At 60.0% G+C, this 19,173-nt stretch overlaps 1 protein-coding gene across 2 annotated transcripts; it reads right to left on the minus strand.

The window, feature by feature from the left end:
* Positions 1-12,865: 12,865 nt before the first annotated feature.
* HS3ST6 (heparan sulfate-glucosamine 3-sulfotransferase 6) lies at positions 12,866-19,022 on the minus strand. Of its 2 annotated transcripts, none has more exons than XM_069570522.1 (2): positions 18,478-19,022; positions 12,866-13,617 (listed from the first exon to the last, which is right to left on the minus strand). In XM_069570522.1, the coding sequence occupies exons 1-2, from the start codon at positions 18,888-18,890 to the stop codon at positions 13,002-13,004; spliced, it is 1,029 nt and encodes a 342-aa protein (XP_069426623.1). In that variant the 5' UTR covers positions 18,891-19,022; the 3' UTR covers positions 12,866-13,001. The 2 variants fall into 2 exon arrangements, with proteins under 2 accessions (XP_069426623.1, XP_069426624.1); XM_069570523.1 differs by having other exon boundaries at positions 18,508-19,010.
* Positions 19,023-19,173: the final 151 nt, after the last annotated feature.

Below are 19,173 nucleotides of genomic sequence, written 5' to 3' on the forward strand. Positions count from 1 at the left end.
GGGTGACTGTTTATCGTCTGTCTCCTTTGCAGACAGACCCCGTCCTCTGCCAGGCCAGGGCCACTTCTGCTCAAAAGGCACCTCCAGAGCCTGGCACATGGCCTGGTATGTGGTGCACCCCGGCACATGCTTAAGGAATGATCGAAATCAAGGTTCTCTGTGAAAACAGCAGCCAACAAGGCCTCCTCGGGTGCATCCGAGCGGCAGCTGAAACAGCTAGGCCGGGGTGGGTGGGGGTGGGGGTGTCCAGAGTCTCCCTCCTGTGTGGTGGCCCGGGACACCTCCCAGAGTGACTGTCTTCCCTTTGCCCCCCGTCCTGCCTTCTGCCCTCCACACTGATGCCCAAGCTGAGCAGTGCTGTGCTGTGCGTGAGCAACGGTCCCCCTGCCCCAAGATGACTGAAACCCCCTCTGCACTGAGATGCAGAGACGCAGAGCAGAGGGCAGGCAGGGGGTCCCGGGCACCGGCACCAGCGGGAGGGCCTGCCTTGGCCCTAGCAGACCCTGTTGCTACGGCCACTATCCAGTCAGTCGCTTCTCTCCAGGAGCTCTCCCTGGCAGGCTTAGAGCAAAAAGTCCTTCCCTGGCAGCTCAGATGGTAAAGAATTTGTCAGCAATGAAGGAGACCCGAGTTTGATCCCTGGGTTGGGAAGACCCCTGGAGAGGGAAAGGACTACCCACCCCAGTATTCTTGCCTGGAGAATCCCATGGACAGAGGAGCCTGGCGGGCTATAGTCCATGGGGTCTCGAAAAGTCAGAGTTTCTTTTTTCTTTCCCTGGCCCAAGGAGAAAGAAGCAGGGTCCAGAGGCCCTGAGGGCCAAGACACATGAAACAAGGGCTCAGGAGCACTGGAGGCAAGGCAGCTGCAAAGTCCTGGCAAAATCAGTGCACAGCGGGGAAGACAGGTGTGCGTTCACTCCCCGAGACTCTGTGCCACTACCCCCATCTGCACCTGTGACAGAGAACGAGGTCAGTCTGTGCCCTGCACTTCCTGCAGGGCAAGGAGGTGCCCCGCCCATCCGACCAGACATGTGACCCTGTGCCCCTGTCCTCAGCTTCTCCACCCACCGTTCGGACTGAGGGGGCTTCAGGGAACCAGGCCCTCTAAGAGGAAGCCGGACAGATCTGTGCTTGTCTTCTTGATTCAAAGCCACCCGAATGTGGAGCCGAGAGGCGGGGACTCCCTGCCCACCCCTCCAAAACAAGGAAAGAGAGAGAAGAGAGACTGCAGACAAGAAGTAGAGTTGACTCGAGGGGCTTCGGGTGTGATTTAAACACCCACACCTGGTCCCCGGCGAGACACGACTTCGCCTTTTACTCGCTCCCAGAGCGGGATTCGGCTTTGATTTTTTTTTTTTTCTGGAATGGGAGGAGGGGTGCTTGAGTCACCCTCCTTCTCCTGGCACCCCTCGGCCCCACGAGGCGGGGGCGCACCCACAAATCTTGCCAGGTTGTGAATGCAGGGGGCGCCGCAGGCGAATTCTGTGGGGGGCCTGTCAGCCACGTCACCGTGATGGGCATGAAAATTCCAGTGACCAGCAGTTAAGGTCACACCATCTTCATCAGGACCTCGGTGCCAGTCACCACGTGGTCCCCAAGGTGTCTCCCCTGAGCTTCAGGCTGGAAGCAGGCAGACCCGGCTGCTGGGGTGGCTGGAGTCAGGCTTTCCCTGGAGGAGAGAGAAGAGGCCAGCAGGGTAGGCACAGGGAAGATGGCATCAAGGCATGGGTGGTCACCGAGACAGAGACCCGGGCTGCCGCAGCCCCACAAGTGCCTCCCTTTCCTTAGGGCTTCCTGCGTGAGCAGCTCTCGGGAGGAAGTCCAGCCCAGGGCACTGGGGGTAGTCAGGGGACAGACTCTGAGGGTCTCTGTCCACGGAGCCCACGGAGAGGGGCCTTCTGACAGTGGCTGTGTTGCTGACCAGCAGCTGCCCCCCTGAACCCTTCTTCCCCCGGGCTCCCTGCGCCTGGGCCTTTCTCTTCCCTCTTTATGGGAGGGAAACACAGGTCGGGGGTCCACGGGGCGTGCACGGAGTCACGTCTGGGGGCCGGGCCCACACGGAGCCGGAGTGAGACACGGCTCTTCCCTCGAGGACTCTCCTTCGGTCGGCACGAGTTAAGAGGGCCTCAGAGGCTGCAGGCGAGAGGCCATGACTGAGGCTTGCGACCGGGCCTAGACAGGATGGCCAAGCCCACATCTCTGTGCCAGCGAGGGGGCTCCGGGTGGGGGTGAGGCAGAACCCCAGCCCAGCGTTAGAAAGAGCTGACGGGGGGACTTCCCTGGTTCAGTGGTTAAGACGCCATCTTCCCAATGCAGGGGCTGCTGGTTCAATCCCTGGTCAAGGAATGAAGATCCCACATGCCACGTGGCCGAAGAAAAAAAAATTATAGAATTGTGCTTTGCATGTGCAAAATTAAATAAATATTTTTAAAAAAAAGAAAGAAAGAGCTGACAGGGCCCTCCCTGGGGATCCAGGTTAAGACCCTGAGCTCCCACTGCCAGGGGGTGCAGGTTCAATCCCTGGTCGGGCAGCTAAGATCCCACATGCTGCACAGCACGCCAAAATAAGGAAATAAAAAACCTTTTTAAAATTGTATTCATTTACTTAGTTATCTTTGGCTGCACTGGGTCTTGGTTGCCAACCCAGGCCTACTTGAGCTGCGGGCGCCGCTCTCTGGCCGCAGTGCACAGGCTTCTGCTTGTGGCGGCTCCTCCAGGTGCAGAGAGCCAGGCTTCAGTCGCTGTGGTTCCCAGGCTCCGGAGCGCAGGTTCAGGAGTCACGGTGCATGGGCTTAGCTGCCCCGCGGCATGTGGGATCTTCCCAGACCAGGGATCAAACCCATGTCTCCTGCGTTGGCAGGCAGGTTCCTAACCACTGCACCACCAGGGAAACCTCAAAATAAGTAAATTTTTTAAAAAATGTTTTTAAATAATAGAGATCTATTCTCTCACTTGCGAGGAGGTGGGAAGCCTGAAACCCAGGTGTCGCGGGGCTGGGCTCCCTCTGACGGCTGGGGTGGTGCTGGAGAGTCCTTGCCGTCTTTTCAGCCTCTGGTGTCACGAGGCATTCTTGGTGTTTCTCAGCCTCCCTGCTGTCTCTGCCCCACTCACGACATGGCCATCCTCTCTGGGTGTCTCTCTGTGTCCTCACCACTGAAAAGGACCCAGGAAGCTCACATATCACGATCCTTAACTAATTGTGCCTGCAACAACCCCATTTTTAAATAAGGTCACACTCACAGGCTCTGGGTGGACATGGACTCGGGGGAATGCTATTCAACCCACCACAGACCCCTTGGGCAGGGAAACTCCTGTGGACTCCTCGCTTTCCTGTCTGCTGAGGCAGGAGACTCCCTCTGGGAAAAGTCTCGATTTCCCACTCCGCTCACGTCCAGGGCTGTGGGAGGATTGTGAGAGAGAGTCCCTTGGATGACCTCAGGCCCCAAAGAGTGAGGTCTGCCTGAAGCACGCCAAGCGTGTCTCAGGACTAGAAAGGTCCCCAGGGAAGTTCCCGGCGGCAACACACACCCTTACACAACCCCTCCCAGCCGCTGCCCGGAGAGGACACAGGCCGCTCCTGTCACTGTCCACCAGCTCCGGCTTGATGTGGCCACAGGCAGGAGCCCAGGGTGTTGTCATCGGGTTCGGGATTTTTTGGCCCTGGTGCTCCTACCGCTCCTGGAGCTGTCCTCCAGCCCAGCGGCTCTGCGGTGCAGCTGGGGACTTGGAATAGACCTTGCACATCTTCCCCGTAACCCGGGGACCCGTGTCCCAGAGCATCTGTGTTTACAAAGGGACAGGGACTAAATGCTTGCTTCTGGCGGGAATTAATAGCGAGCTTATGATACTTAATAGAAACCAGACGGTACCCCACAGGGTCTCACACAGAGTGGCGCCAGGCTTCCCAATCCTTCAGGGAGGGGGAGTAGGGTAGGTGACCTGAAGCGGGGTCTGCCCACCCTTGGGGGCCCCCGGGCAGAAATGAGTCACTGCCCCGTGGCTTCCAGAGTCTCCCCCACACCTTGTCGTCCAGAAAGTGAGGGCGGAACCCCATCTGAGCCCTGCTCCTCTCTTTCAGAACTTTCTTTCTGACTGGCCACTCTGTCGTGTTAAGTTTTCTATGCTGACCAACAAATGACCACAAATTTAGCAACTTGGCCCAGTGTGGAGCTGGGCACACTGGAGCTTAGCTCCCTGGAGCTTAGCTTGGGGTCAGCCAGGTTGAGGGGCAGGGGCACCTGAGATCCAGGCACCCCTCCCAAGCTCCATGGCTACTGATGTTTCATTGCGTCTGTCAGACGGAGGCCCGTTTTCTCGCTGGCTGCCAGCTTCGACCCGCAGCTCTGGAGGCAGGCAACTCCTTTGCAGGCGGCCTTCACAGGCCCATTGCAGTGCACTGTCGGCTCTCTTCCAGGCCAGCAAGGGGACTCTCTCTGGCTTATTCTGTAACTCCCTCCTAGACCCGCTGTTAGGGACTGTGTGTCCCCACAAATTCCTGTTGCAATCCTCACCTCCCCAGGTGATGGTGTTAGGAGGTGGAGCCTTTGGGGTAACTAGGTCGTGAGGGTGGGATCGCGCCCTTACGAGAACAGATGCTAGTGTTGCCTGCTCCCTCTGCCCCCCACAAGCGAGGACACCGAGAAACACGACTGTCTGCAGGGCAGACACCAGATCTGTCGGTACCTTGGCCTTGGACTTCCAGCGTCTGGAATGCTGAGAAATGTGTCCATTGTTTAAGTCACCCGGTCTGGGGTCTTTATTGCGGTAGCCAACGCTAAGCCACTCCCTTTGTACTGCTGTGTTTTATTTGGGGGGTGGGGAGGGCTGCACCGGGTCTTAGTTGCAGCATGCAAGATCTGTTAACAGTTTCCAGACCAGGGATCAAACCTAGGCCCCCTGCATTGGGAGTGTGGAGTCTCAACCACTGGACCACCAGTGTGTGCATGCTCAGTCGCTTCAGTCATGTCAGACTCTTAATGGCCCCATGGACCTTACGCTGCCAGTCTCCTCTGTCCATGAGATTCTCCAGGCGAGGGTACTGGAGTGGGTTGCCAAACCCTCCTCCAGGGCATCCTCTCAACCCAGGGGTCAAAGGTGGGTTCTTTATAAGTAGTGCCACCTGGGAATCCCACTGGACCACCAGGGAAGTCCTTTATTCAGTTTTTATTGCAATGAAATTCACATCACATAAAATTAACCATCTTAAAGGGAACAATTCAGCGGCATCTTCCCTGGTGGCTCAGATGGTAAAGCGTCTGCCTACAATGCGGGAGACCTGGGTTCAATCCCTGGGTTGGAAAGATCTCCTGGAGAAGGAAATGGCAACCCACGCCAGTATTCTTGCCTGGAAAATCCCATGGATGGAGAAGCCTGGTAGGCTACAGTCCATGGGGTCACAAAGAGTTGGACGTGATTGAGAGACTTCACTTTCAATTTCAGTGCGTTCACAGCATTGTGCAAACCATCGCCTCTGTCTGGCTCGACATGGTGTTTATCACCTAGATACACCACACCTGAATCGGCGAGGCCCAACCAGAACACTCTTCCTTATGATGAACTCAAAGATAACTGAGTAGCAAGTAAGTCACAAGGATGACATCCATCAGGTGCATGCTTAGGGGGAGGGGGGTCTTCTGGGACATGCACACCGAGGACTGAAGACCATGGGGGCCATCTCAGAATTCTGACTACCATGCCTGTCCACCAAGGACCAGCCCTGAGGGTCTGCTTCCCCCTCTTCTCCAAACTGGCACCCGCTTGAACACCTCACCCCACAGCACGGGCGTCCAGGGCCTGAGCCACAGGTAGACGATCCTGGGGTGTGTGCTCGGCCTGCTGCCGGTAACTCGTGTCCCTTCTTGGCCTCGGTTTGCTCAGCTGTAAAGCTACCAGATAACTAAAATAGGGCCAGTTGAGCATCTGCCCGACGCTGGCAGCGCACTCAGTACTTTCAACACATTCTCAGTACTCACACCTGCCAATTCCTGGTGCAGAGCGAGTGCCCAGGAAATGCGAGCGGTCCCCTGCCTCCTTTCCTTCTGTCCCGTTCTTTCTAATCTCCCAGCTTCAGGGCGCTTTCTGAGCCCCCACGAGGAGTTCTCGAAACTCCCTACGGATAAAGGGGATCCTGGATCTTCTCCTCTTCCTTCCTGCAGGCCTTGCCGAGGCCTCTGGGCCCCCAGCAGGCTCTGTCCTCGCCTGTGTACTTCTCCCCACTTCACATCTGGCAGGACCAGCCAGCGGTGAAGGCACCAAACATCCCTGCCCAAGAGGGCTCCCGCCACCCACTCTCCACCAGAGTCCAGACCATTTCCAGAGGCTTCCCCACCCCTCAAAATCGGCGTGGTTGGCGGAGGGGTCCGCCTGCTCCAACAGCCGTTCCCTCCTTCCCCCTCTCCCATGGGAGGCAGACTTCCCCACAGTGGTTGCTCCTCTCCAGACTGGCTTTCCCTCAGATACCCACCCTCCCCCGGGGCAGACGGAAGCGGGTGACAGGATCTGACCCACAGGCGGCTGTTGGGTCGGAGGCTCTTCCCTGGGCGCTCAGAGCCGCCAGGAGGCCTTGGAGGGAGAGACTGGAGAACAAGATCTCTGATTGTTCTCCCCGGCCTGACTGCACCCCACTCTCCCCTCGCTTAGCGCCCTAGTGCACGGAATTGTCCTGGCAACGGTTTTGAATTAACTGTCTTGGTTGACTGGCTGTTTTGGTTTGGCTCTTCCAAGAAAGCACAGGCAATGTGGCTCAGATTAAGCAGGAATTCCTTGGCCTCAAAGCCTGGAGCTTGGCTCTGAGCAGGAGAAGGGACCCCAGCCTCTTGTCTGACGGCCCTGGCTGTCTGGGCAGTGCCTGTGCCGGGGATCAGTTTAGAGGAGTCTCCTCATTTCTGAAAGGTGGTGCTGACCATCTCAGAGCAGCAGGCTTGGGGTCAGAGACAATGCCTGAGGTCAGTGGTCTGCAATCCATACACACCTGGAGGGTTTCCTTGGCTTTCATGTATGGGTCTTCCTGGTGGCCATCATGGACAGAGGCCCCAGTGAGCCAGGCCTTCAGAGCCAGGCTCTGCCCTCAGCTGTCAGGAGATACAGCCGGGCAGCCCTCGTCCAGAGGGTGGTGCCCTGCCTCCAGACCCCGACACACTGGCCAGCCTCCAAGAGCTGTCCTGGGCCTGCACCAGCATATCCACCTTCAAACCCCACCCAGTGTTGTGAGCAAATCTCTCCTCCCCAGGCCAGCTTGCCACCCTTGCCCTGGCAGCAGACCAAAGAGTCTCCGAGGGGAGCAGGGTGTGGTGGGGTGGGAGGAGCTGTGAGGAGCTGCTGTGCCCAGCCAGTGGACACTGTGTCTCGAACACATGCCCAGCCCAAGGCTCCAGCGGCACAAGACCCAAAATGTCCCAGAACACAGTTCACGTCAAAGACAAAAGCCCAGCATGAGGGCTGTGGTCCAGGGCCTAGCAAGGGCCCAGGGCTGGAAAGGGACAGCTCTGGCACAAAAGGACACCAGGCTGGTGTTCTGACTGTTTCCTTAGATTCCATGCTTGCCTGCATGGCACCATTAATCTCAGGGCCAACTTGCCAGCCACAGCTGTTCACATCTGCCCTGGACCCAGAGCCTGCATTGTGAACCCCTGCACTTCCAACCCTCCCACCATGCCAGTGTCGACCCCCTCCCCCTGCCGAAGTCACCCAGGCCAGGGACCAGACAAAGAGGGTCAGCCCCTCTGCCAGAACACACTCACCCATTGGGGCTGTCCCCTTATACTGTGTTTGCCCGGGAAGCCCCAGCCAAGGCTGTGATCTCAGCCTCCCTGGCTTCTTTCCTCCTCCTGGGCCAACGCTGGTGCGGTGCTTCCCCAGGTGGCCCAGCATGGCGTGGCATGCCTCTTCTCTCTTGGGAAATGTAAGTAATAAAAATATTCTTTGATGGAACTCCTCTAGCAGTCCAGTGGCTAAGACTCCATGTTTCCACTGCAAGGGGCATGGGTTCCATCCTTATCAGGGAAGACAGGATCCCACAGGCCAGCACAGCACGGCCAAAAATAAATAAATGAATAGAAGTTCTTTTAATGGCATTGGGCTCTCTGTGACATCACCCAGTCCATTCACCTCCATGAATGAAAACCCCAAGGGCACAATCTGAGACAGCTGGTCTGCAGCCTGGACCTCTGGATCTGATTGCAGGTCCGAGATGTCCACCGCCAGACGGAAGTCAGAGGAAAGGACAACCTGCAGGCGGCTTCTGGAGCCAAGTCGAGGTTGGGAGGACCCCTCTGACCTTCGGAAGCACCAGGGACCCCAGAGGTGACATAGTCCCCGAGACTCTAAGGAGCAGAGCGTGCCCACGGGGGCCAGACGTGCCCCCCAGCGTGTTAGACAGTGCATCTCCAGCCAGCATCAGCCCCTCACCCCACGTCTTGAACAAGAAGCCCCAAGACCCTCTTCCCAGAACCTGGAGCCCCTCCACCTGACAGCCCCTTCCGTAGGCATGTCTTACTCAGAACCACGCCCTGCTTCCAGGTGGTGCTGGCCCCACAAGGCCCTCAATGGCCCCCTGAGCCTGCGGAGACAGTCAAGGGCCACACACAGCTCAGTGCAACTGATAACAAGGTGTGTGGACTCAAAGCCACCTCCCATGACACCAGTCTGCGTGGGCCCATCCTGGAGCTGGACTCTCTGATGGCAAGGCCTGTGCACGCTGGCCCCTCGGAGGCCCAGGGAGCCCACGTCTCCCTCCTTCCTCCCCCCACAGGGGCGGCGTGACCCAAAGGCTCCTTCCCCTCTAGGTGTCAGGACCCTCCTTGCGTCTTAGATGCGGACGGAGCAGGCAGGAGGGACGGGTGAGTGACCGTGGGCACCGTGGTGGGCACATGCCTCCGGCCAGTCCCAGCGTGGGTCAAAGTGGTCAGACTTGCCCCAGAAAGTCCGTTGGGAGCCACTCCTGCCCATCCTGGGATCCTCGGAGGGGACGTGTCCCATTCACGGTAACAGCAGGTCCAGAGCCCGGCCAGGGCTGTTTGGTCTCTTTCTTCAGGATGACACAGTTGCGTCTTTCTCTCTGACATGAAAGTCTCTGCTTCCGACCGAGATAGAGTAACAGGGGCTGAATTTACCCTTCTGCCTGAAACAACTGAAAAACGGGACAAAACCCTGCAAAATCACACTTTTCAGACATTGGACAGCAGGCAGCACAAGACAGCGTAGCTGAGAGGCAGGAGACAGGCAGGTGAGTCCCTCACTCACCACAGCTCGCTGTCCAAGGGGCAAGGAGAGGAACCTAGGCCAGCCAGGCAACTCCCGGGAATGGAGAGCTAGGCTGAGCATTCGGGGACCAGGCGGCTGGAGAAGAGAGATCTGTGGAGGGCCCCATCTCAGCTGAGGGCTGGGGGCGCAGATAGGGGACATGTGGCTGGGGACAGGGCACCTCCCCGACAGCAGAGCCGGGGTTGTACAGCCCATTAAGTGCTCACCCCCAGGCCCTGCCCCAGTCTCTGAGCCCCTAGAAACCATTGGTCTGTTTCCTGTCTCCGTGTATGGACTTGCTGTTCTGGAAACGTCCTATGCATGCAGTCATAAGCTATGTGACCCTTTGTGACTGTCTTCCTTCACTGAGATTTTTCCAAGTGTGCCAGTGTTGTTGGTTTATCACTACTTCACCCTTTTTTATGGTGGAATAGTATTCTGTCTTATGGGTGGACCACAGTTTGTTTATTCTTTCACTCATTAATGAACACGAGTTGATTCTACCCTTTGGCCCTTGAGAAGAGAGCAGCCATGAACACTGCTGTACAACAGCAGTTTATTTGCACACTTGTTTTCCACTCTCCTGTACCCACAGAGGGCTTGTCCCACAGGCAGTTTCCTTACCCAGCCCTCCATCTCCTGACCTCCCCTGTCTGCCGCCCACTCGAGGCACCTGCTGCCCCCGCCCCTGCGCTTTTCCTGTTACTTTGGAAGGTGGTCCCTCTCCTCAGGGAGCATAAGGTGGACACGCAGGAAAGAGAAAAAGCGACTTCAGAGCCAGAGAGCCCCGGGCAGGAGCACAAGGGGCCCCACAGATGGCAGGAGGATGAGAGTCAAACTGCCGGCACTTAGAACCTCCCTGGTGGTTCAGTGGTTAAGACCCTGTGCACCCAAGGCAGGGGCCCTGGGTTCGTTCCCTGGTGGGAGAACTAGATCCCGCATGCCCCAACTAACAGTTCACACGCCACAACTAAAGAGCCAATGCAGCCAAATAAATAAATATTAAAAAAAAAAAGTTGCCAGGACTGAGGGGCTCCTCCCCTCATCTAGAATTAGGACGCACGACAGAAAAGGATTTGGGGGTCAATGGGAAGGCTGGATCTGGGTCTCCAGGCTGATACAGGGGCCACTCAGGCCCTCAGGGTCTGCTCGGGCTCTCCAGTGCCTATAAGGCTCAGAGTGGAGAACACTGTCCTCGCGCCGCGGGAAGCAGTACCAACCATGGCTAGAAGGACTTGGGGTAAAGCACCCCCAAGTTTGAAGCAGCCACCTCCCCAGACAGCTCCAAGCCCCTCCCGGACACCCAGGGCTGTGAAGAGCCCCCAGCCCCACCCCACCCACATCCCCTTCTCCACTGGGAGGAACAGGAAGAGGGTAATTGAATCAGCATTGCTCACTCCATCTGGAACATTCCAACATGGAAAACCCACTGAACAGCTGGGGAAGAAATTCAGGGGCTTTAATTAAAGGCCGGAGGCTCTCCCGTGGAGCCCTGCCCCCATGCACAGCCGGGAGACCCCCACGCTCCCCTCAGGGCCTCCCGAGGCCCAGCTGGGTACTGGGTGCCGGACGCTGGCCCTTCAGCCTGGTCTCCACGGGCAGAAGGTTGAGCAGAGCAAGCCTGTCCACCTTTCTCCTCACTGCTCCCAGACTGCCTGCTGAGTGGGGCCTGGCCCCCAGACCAGAGAAGCTAGGGCCCCCACCAGCTCTACATCCAGGAGGCTTCGGGAAGGAGAAGGGGGTCACGTGGCAGGCTCGTGAAAGGAATTCTAAGCACCTCTTGGGAGAAATGAGCCAGCTGAGAGTTCAGCTGCGGGGCCTAGAGCTGCCTCCCTCTCAGTTGATACCTTCTGCAGGGAACAGCATCCCCAGCAGGGGGAACAGCACATGCAAAGGCTCTGAGGCAGGCAAGGTCCTGGTGGGTGGGAGGAGCCAACAGGGAGAAGCCCGGAGGCTAGCTAGAGAAGGACAGAGACCAGGCAGAGGGACACGCCTCGGAGGGCCTTAAGAGCTTCAGTCAAGCATCTGGCCTTCATTCTAGAAGCAAGAGGGTGGGGAGATTGGAGGGTTTTAAAATAATAGCATCTGGGTTACTCTGAAGATGCCCCTCTGGCTGCCATGTGTGCAGAGTGCTCATCGCAGGAAAACAGAAGAGGTGCCCCTGGAGCCGTCCACTCAGGAGGTGGTGAAAGTCTGCACAAGGGTATGTCCTGGGAGAAGAAACACGCAAGGTCCAGGCTGGCCACAGGGCCAGTGGTCAGGGCTGTCTGCCTCCCCTCTTGCCCCGTGCCAGCCCTAACTGGGAGACTGGGGAGTGGGGCAGAGCTGCCAAGGCCGGTGCTCCGCACCCAGCAGGATTCCAGAGCAGGGTGTCACCCCTCCTCACCATTGTGACAAGCCAGCCCTCCCCCACACCCAGATCAGGAGTCTGACTCTGGGGGGATGGGGCTGTGGGCATGTCCACATCCACCCACGTCTGCCACCATGTTTCCACCAGCCCTGGCCCAGCCTGGCCATTTGACACGGACCCAAGGACTGGGCCAGGGTGTGCCAGGCCTGGGCCTAAGGGGTCCAGGAGATCACAGTCAGGACAGCTGGTGGGCACCTGGCAGACAGCACTATGGCCAGGGGCAGGTGAAAATCATTACTGAGGGGGCCCTGGGTTTCTGGGGGAAGACAGATGGACTGGGCACCCCAGCCTGCCCCAGTCTGGCCTACCCTGGTTAAGAGTCGAGCTGGCAGCTGGGCTGCAGCTGGGCATTCTTGCTTGCCCATCCTCAGGGGAGGAAGTTGGATAAACACCACAGAAGTGGGGCTCAGAGGGCCGGGGGAGTGGGCGTGCCCTGCAGAGTCTGGTGGGTGGGGCCTGTGATGGTCAGAGCCTGGGGGGTGATGCAGGGCTGTGCAGGGAGCTGCCTGGAGGCTGTCAGAAGAACCACTCTGCACACAGGAGTCCCCCGCACCCACTGTCTGGAGAGTCCACCAGGTTTTCAGGAACAGGTGTCCACTGGGCATAGGGGCACAGAGTGAGCTGGGAGATGAGCCTGGAGAGCCGCACAGACTCAGCTCAGGTGGGCAAGCTGGTGCCTCTGCTTCCCCACCTGGAACAGGGGACGGCCCAGCTCGGCTTCCCAGGGCTGAGAAGAGAGCCTGAGCGTGGTCTCCAGAGCCACCAGGGCAGAGCTGTGTGTCACCGACCGGGCCCCTAACCTCTCTGAGCCTAAGTTGCTCGCTTGTGACAGGCAGCCAAGCTCACTGCCCACCTCAAGGGATGGGTAAGGATCGGGTTTCTGTCCACTCCTGGTATGGATGGTCTCCGGTCACGTTAGCCGGTATGATTGTCCCCTATCCCAGAGGGTCTGACCTGGTGACTTAGATGGTCAAGACTCTGCTTGCAATGCAGGAAACCCAGGTTCAACCCCTGGGTTGGGAAGATCCCCTGGAGAAAGGAATGGCAGCTCACTCAAATATTCTTGCCTGGAGAAGCCTATGGACAGAGGAGCCTGATGGGCTACAGTCTATGGGGTCCCAAAGAGTCAGACACAACTGAGCAACTTTCACTTTCCACTTCTACCTCCAGGAGGTGGCACCTCCAGCCCTACCCTCCAACCCTTAAGGGCTCCTAGAAGAACACAGATGTCAACTTTATTTTGTAAATATTTCTCTCTGCCCAGCGTGTGCCCAGGGTCTGCTCTGGCCGGGTGATGGGCATGAATTAAGGTCACTGAGCGTCCGCAGACAGGGTGTGGGCCCAGGCCCCATCAGTCCCAGCCGAAGTCCTGGCCAGTCATCTGGTAGAACTTGCGGTTGAAGGGCCGGTAGAAGGCTCGCAGGCGCTGGACCACGGCCTCGGGCACGCGAGGGTGCGGCCGGCCCTTGGACTTGCCCAGGCAGTGCGGCCGGCCGCTGCCCTGCGCCTTCTTGAGGCAGGGGAAGCCCTTGGTGGCGTTGAAGTAGAAGTGCTTGTCTGTGACGACCCGCTTGAGGCCCAGGAAGTCCTGCACACGGCCCAGCTCCCCAGCGGGGTCGCTGACCAGGCGCTCGCCGCTGACGAAGAGGAAGCGGGACAGCGGGAAGTGGCGCAGCCAGTTGTCCAGGTGCTGCGCGTACAGCCCAATGCGCACGGCGCTCCAGGCCGTGTCCACGGGGCCCAGGCCGCGGCGGAAGGCCAGGGCGCCAAAGCTGGGCAGGCCCGGGGTCTTGGAGAGGGTCTGCGCGTAGTCGGAGATGGCCCGGGTCACGGGGTTCCGCACGACCACGATCAGCTTGGTGGCTGGGGACATGCTGTGGATGCGGCGTGGAGCCTCCCGTGTCACGAAGTAGCTGGGGGTCTTCTCCAGGGTGATCTGCCCGTCCAGGGTGCGGGGCATCAGGCTCCTGCGTGACGGAGTGTGGAGAGGAGGCATGAATGAGTGCTGGCCCTCCTCCCACACTAGATCTGCCCCAGGGCCAGGACTAACTGCCCCCACCAGCGGAGCCCCAAACCTACAAGGTCGCTGAGCCTCCCCTTTGCCCACCCTGCCAGGCCCACCCATCCAAAGTGCCTGCATGGGCAGCCTGGGGTGTGGGCCATGAGGGTGCTCAGCCTCAGCTCAGGCTGGAAGTGGGGCCCATCCTGCAAGGCTGCTCACACCCCCACAGGGCTCAGCTGCACCCCAACCCTGACACGGGTGCCTCTCACCCCAGACCTGGCGCTCATGAGGCCAAGGGCCCCAGGCCTACCACCCACAAGGCTCCACCTGTCCCCCCTACCTCCGTAGGCCCCTGCACTGTAATTACCCTCGTCACACTCTCATTAAGTGGCTCATGGCGTCCCCTGAATTAGGTCATTGGTTATTGACCAATGTCCCCAGCAAAGGGTGTCCCTCCTTCCTCTCCATCACTCCCCCGCATCGCCCCTCCCCGCCTCTGAAGGCAGCCCTGCTAATTCTCCCCAACCTGCTCCCCACCCCCCGAAAGCCGAAAGCCACAGCCCAGCCCAGGACACTGCAGAAGTTAGTGAGGCGGCCTGAGGACCCATCTCAGCCACTAGGGCTGCCCAGACCCCTCTGGGAACCCAGAGCGCAGGGCTGCATGCAGCCTTCTCAGCAGTCCCCTCTCTCTGGCCCAGGGCTGGGGGCACTGATCCTATCCCAGGGCAGGTGACAGCGCCCTGACCACCCCAGCCATGGAGAAGCCCTCCCAGCACCCCGCCCTGGCAGCGTCCCGAGGCCACCCTGCCAACCTGGTAGAGCTGGGTGGGGTGGGGCAGGGTGCAGCGGTGGGGCCAGCTGAGCAAACAGCTCCGAGGGAGGGCAGGGAACTAGGTCAACAGAGGCAGAGGCTGGGACCTGCGCTCCAGAGGCGGGGGGGGGTCTCTGCCCACTTCTCTGACAGAGCTGCTCTGTCCCTGCGGACAGCCCCTAGGACTGGCCCCCGCAGGAGGGTGGCACACAGGACAGGACTGAGGTCTCAGCCAGCCTAGCGACCCCAGACTCGGCCCCGGGAGGCAGGCCACTCTTCTGCTCTGCCGGGTGGACAGACACATGAGTTGGGGTACCAGCTTGGAGGATGCTGATGTCAGGAGTGGAGTACGTGCATGTGGGGGTCCCGGGGGTCCTGCCTCTCCCCCGACACCCCTGTTTGGCTCGGGAGCTGCCCCCATCCCTTGAAATAAAGCCCTGGGCAGAGCCAGTCTACAGAAGTCATGGGGGACAATTCTGCTCCCCGACGTCCCAGGAGTGACCACACCAGTCACTGCCCCATCTATAGACAGGCACACTGAGGTTCAGAGACAGAGCAGGAAGTGCTAGGGAGGGCACGGGCTCCCACCCCACCCCTGTGTTGCAGCTGCTGGGAGGCGGGTGTCAGCCCGGAATGCAGGTGGGGACTGCAGGGTGAGTTCAAAGAGACGGGTGGTGGGGACAAGGCCCAGGGCCGGGTCCAGGGCTGCAGCCTGGGATGGCCAGCTCAGGGAACCCCTCTTCCCACAAGAGGGAGGCCGGAAGGAGGGGTGTTCCCCACACTGGACCTCGACCCTGAGACCCACAGACAGAAGCCAGTGTCCACAGACCCCACCAGAAGTCAGCACCCCCCGCAGGGAGGGAACCAGCCCTGACCACTCCAGACCCCTCCTCACCGACTGATACCCCTTCCCATCTGCTTCCTCCCCAGGTGCCTGGTGACCCCAGGAGCACCCTCTCTTGGTCCCTAGACAGGCAGCCCAATTCTGAGCAGCCAGCCCCACCCCCTCACGCCTCGGGGGAGGGGCTGCAAGGAAGCCAGGGAGACAGATGGGCCTTAGTGCCCATTGCTGCTTTCTCTCCAAGGAAGAGGAAGGTACCCCACCGTGGAAGAGGGATGGGATGGGGTGGGGTGCCCACTCTTGCCACACAGCAGCTTGGAAAGCTAAGATCTTTGGGATCAATGACTTGCCCCCACCATGGGCCTCAGAAGCCAGACCCCCAGGCAGGCGGGCAGGAAGGAAGGTGGGGATGGGGACTCCTGGGGGGCGGGGGAGAAGGGGGAGAGGATGAGAGGGGCAGGACTCTGACCCCCCACGGCCAACATCTGACGGGCTGCTCCCCAACGCGGGCTCCCTGCTCATCTGGTCTGCATTTCCCTGTGGCTTCCATCCAGCTTGAGTGACTCCCCCACTCTGTCTTTGCCTCAGGATGCCCCTCTGCCTTGGGGGGCCATCCATGCCCGCCTCAGCTCCCCCTCTTCCCCGGACCCCTCTCTGTCTCAGTCTCCCTCCACCTCAGCGCCCCTCCTCCATGTCTCACACCTCCCCTGGGCCCCTTCCCGAGGGCCCTGGGACTCATCAGGAACCAGCTAGGGTTCCCATGTGAAACAGGACAGTACCAGGAGTCAAGGGGGTTCCCAGACCTGCACCCCTCCTGGTCTGTCTGCTTTTCCAAAATGCCACAGTCAGAGTACAGTCCCCACTTGCCCCCAGACAGGGCACTCCTGCTGAACTGAGATTTTGGGGTGTTTGTGTGGCCCCAGCCTCTGCCAGACAGAAGGTGATCAGTGAGTCAGCGAATGGATGAACAAGGGCTGTGTGAGACACTTGAGGGGCTCAGTCCCCAAGGAGGAGGACTCTCAAGAGCCTGAAGGAAGAGATGAGGCCCAGGGAGGGGGACTGATTTGGCCAAGGTCAGCTTTGAGCAGCCCAGGACGCTTGCCGAGGCCAAAGGAAGGGCCCAAGACACCGCCTGGTCACAGTCCAGAAGGAACGAGTGTCCCCAAAACTCAACCGGGGCACTAGCCACTCCTCTGCTCACTGCTCCAAACCACCGCCCAGAAAGAGCCTTGGAGGCTGGGTCCAGGGTCCTGAGAGCAGACCTGACCGGGGGTTGGGCATCCTCTTTGCAGCTAGGGAGACTTAAGCAGGGGTGGGATTACAGAGGCTCACTGCACACACACGGTTGGCTGGAAGGACAGTCAGGTTCAGGGACACATATCTGTGAGCAACACCAAGCCCAGCTGTGCACGTGTCGGCACGTCCCTTGGAGGGCATGTGGACACATGTCCTCCAGAAGTGCAGGCCTGCACCAGCAGTGAGAGGTCAGCGCTAGCCAGCCCCAAGGGACAGCTCTGGATTAGAGGGACAGGAGGGACGGTGCCGCCCTTCCCCTACAGAGGCTGGGCGAAGGAAGGACTCTTCCTCCACCACTTAAACAGACAAGAATCACCCCGCCCCTCATCTCGGGCCTCAGGGATGCCAGGGACCCAAGAACCCCTCCCTAGAGCTGAAGACCTGACCCGGAGTCTGGATCCAGCTGGCTTCCTCTCAGGCCCCTTAGGCTCCCCAGACCAGTCCCCCAAAGCTGGAGTGTGTGCCCAGGGAGGGCCCGTCTGGATGGGGGTCTCAAGATCCCCAGCTCTTTGAGAACACTTTTAGGTCTAAACCCAGCTCTAGACACCCCTGGCAGCCCCTCCCTCGTTAGCCTATCCAGGCCGAGCTCTAAGGTTTGCACTTTGGTTACCAGTGTGTCCTCCCCCACCTTCCCCTTCCCCTCCTCCCTCCCCTCTCCCTCTTCCTCATGTGCACAGAAGTGGTAAATGAAGGATGTTCTGGGACGCTGGAGCACTGTCAGAGTGGGCAGTGGCCGAGAACGCAGGGATTCAGACACTCGGGTCCAAGGATGGACCCACCTCCCCCATCACCACACAACTTCCCAGACCCCTAAACACAGCCATCCTTCAGAGTTCAGGAGCCAGACCCTCAGTTCTCAGTGGGAACCCTGCAAATCCTTGAGTGATTCTGATGCAAAAAGCAAAGATTAAAAGGGGATGGAAGCAGGGTGGAGTCTGGGTACAGAAAGCCTGGTAAACATGGAGGTCAAGAGTCTGGGTCCTGCCACCCCCCACTCGCTGCTTGTTCACCAGGTGACCGTAGGCAGGGTCCTCGCTGGCCCTTAGGGGCTAGGTTTGGGCTCGGGGATGAGGTGGGTGCCACAGGGAGTGGGGTGACTCACTCTCCATCTGTAAGCTCTCATTTTCCCAAGGAAAAGTATAGGACACCGAAGGCCGGGCCTCACTCACTCCGCAGGGAGGGGCCAGTGTTCGATCAGCCACCAGGACAGGCTACTTCAGTGGGGGCTGGTGCCCCCCTCATTCCTCCACCCCACAAAGCCCATACCGGGTGGGAGTGAGGGCGGCTACAGAGCCCCGTGACATGAAGTTGGGGTCCCAGTTCCCATCCCTGGACACTGACTCAAAGGCACCCTCCTCTTTTGTAAAGACCAGACTTTCTCCAGACCCCCAGGACTGAGGAGAAGGATTCCTCTTTCCAGGATCAGGGATCTTGGAGTGGGAATGGGGTGACAGATACTTCTAGGAGGCTGCAAGGAAGTGGGAGGCCCTTGCATAAGGTAATTGACCAGAGTTTAGACAGGCTTTCCTTCCCCGAGTGATGCGGCAGAGAGGTGCGACTGAGCACGAAACATTTCCAAAGCGCCTCAGACCCCAGTGGCTCGAAACTACTCAGCCGGAATCACACTCTAACCCCCTAGCCCAGGCTTTCCCCGGAGTTTTCAAAGTTTCTGGGAGCCCACGGCCACTCATCTTCTTTTCCATAAAATCCGCTGCAGGAAGTCAAATCTCAACCCGCACGCAGGTTGGTCTCAGCCCCAGAAGACACCCGGAGTCCTCGCCCCGCCGCGTCCCCAGCGAGGCCCCTGGAGCGCACCACGCCGTTTCCCGAAGGCACCCGCCAGGAAACCGATGGGGCCGACGGGCCCGGGCGCTCACCGGTACCAGGCGAGGCCGCGCTCGTAGCACCTGTCGAAGAAGTGGGGCTCCGAGCCGAGCGCGCGGATGTCGGGGTGCAGCCGCAGGAACTCCAGCAGGGCGCGCGTGCCGCCCTTCTTCACGCCCACGATGAGGGCCTGCGGGAAGCGCCGCCGACCCGAGCCACTGGCCACGGGCAGACCCGGCGCCCCGGGGCTGCGGGATGCGCGGGGCGGCTCGGCGCGCGCAGGGGCCGGCGCGGGGACCCGGCCGGCCGGCGGGCAGCGTCCAGGAAGGGCGCAGAGGCAGTAGGCGCCGAGAACCAGCGCGGCGAACAGCAAAGGCGCACGGGACGCCCGAAGCGCGGCTCCGGGCCCTCCCACGGTGCCCTGGCTGCCCCCGGCCCCGCCGGCCAGGCCGCCGCTACCTGCCATGGGGCCGCACCGCGCCCAGGCCTGCGAGCGCGGGCTGCAGGAGGGCGCACATCCCCGCCAGGGCCGCGCGCAGCCCGCCGGCGCCGGGCTTCTGCTCTGTGCCCTGCTGCCGGGTCTTCTGCGAGCGGGGCGGGACCGGTGCGAGGGCGGGAGGCCCCGCCCCGCCCAGAGGCCCCGCCCCGCCTAGCCCGCTGCTCATCCCTGGACGCGCCAGCACCCCCGGGCGCTACTCGGAGCCTCAGAGACTAGCCTGACACGCCCTCTCGGAGACCCCAGGCCCCAG

Source organism: Ovis canadensis, chromosome 24 (assembly GCF_042477335.2).
Source record: "Ovis canadensis isolate MfBH-ARS-UI-01 breed Bighorn chromosome 24, ARS-UI_OviCan_v2, whole genome shotgun sequence".
Taxonomy (NCBI): Eukaryota; Metazoa; Chordata; class Mammalia; order Artiodactyla; family Bovidae; genus Ovis; species Ovis canadensis.

Coding starts and splice junctions, on each gene's coding strand:
- HS3ST6 (XM_069570522.1), bottom strand. CDS start 18,890: ATGGCAGGTAGCGGCGGCCTGGCCGGCGGGGCCGGGGGCAGCCAGGGC. Junction 13,618..18,477: donor CGCGGCCTCGCCTGGTACCG/GTGAGCGCCCGG, acceptor TCCGTCACGCAG/GAGCCTGATGCCCCGCACCC.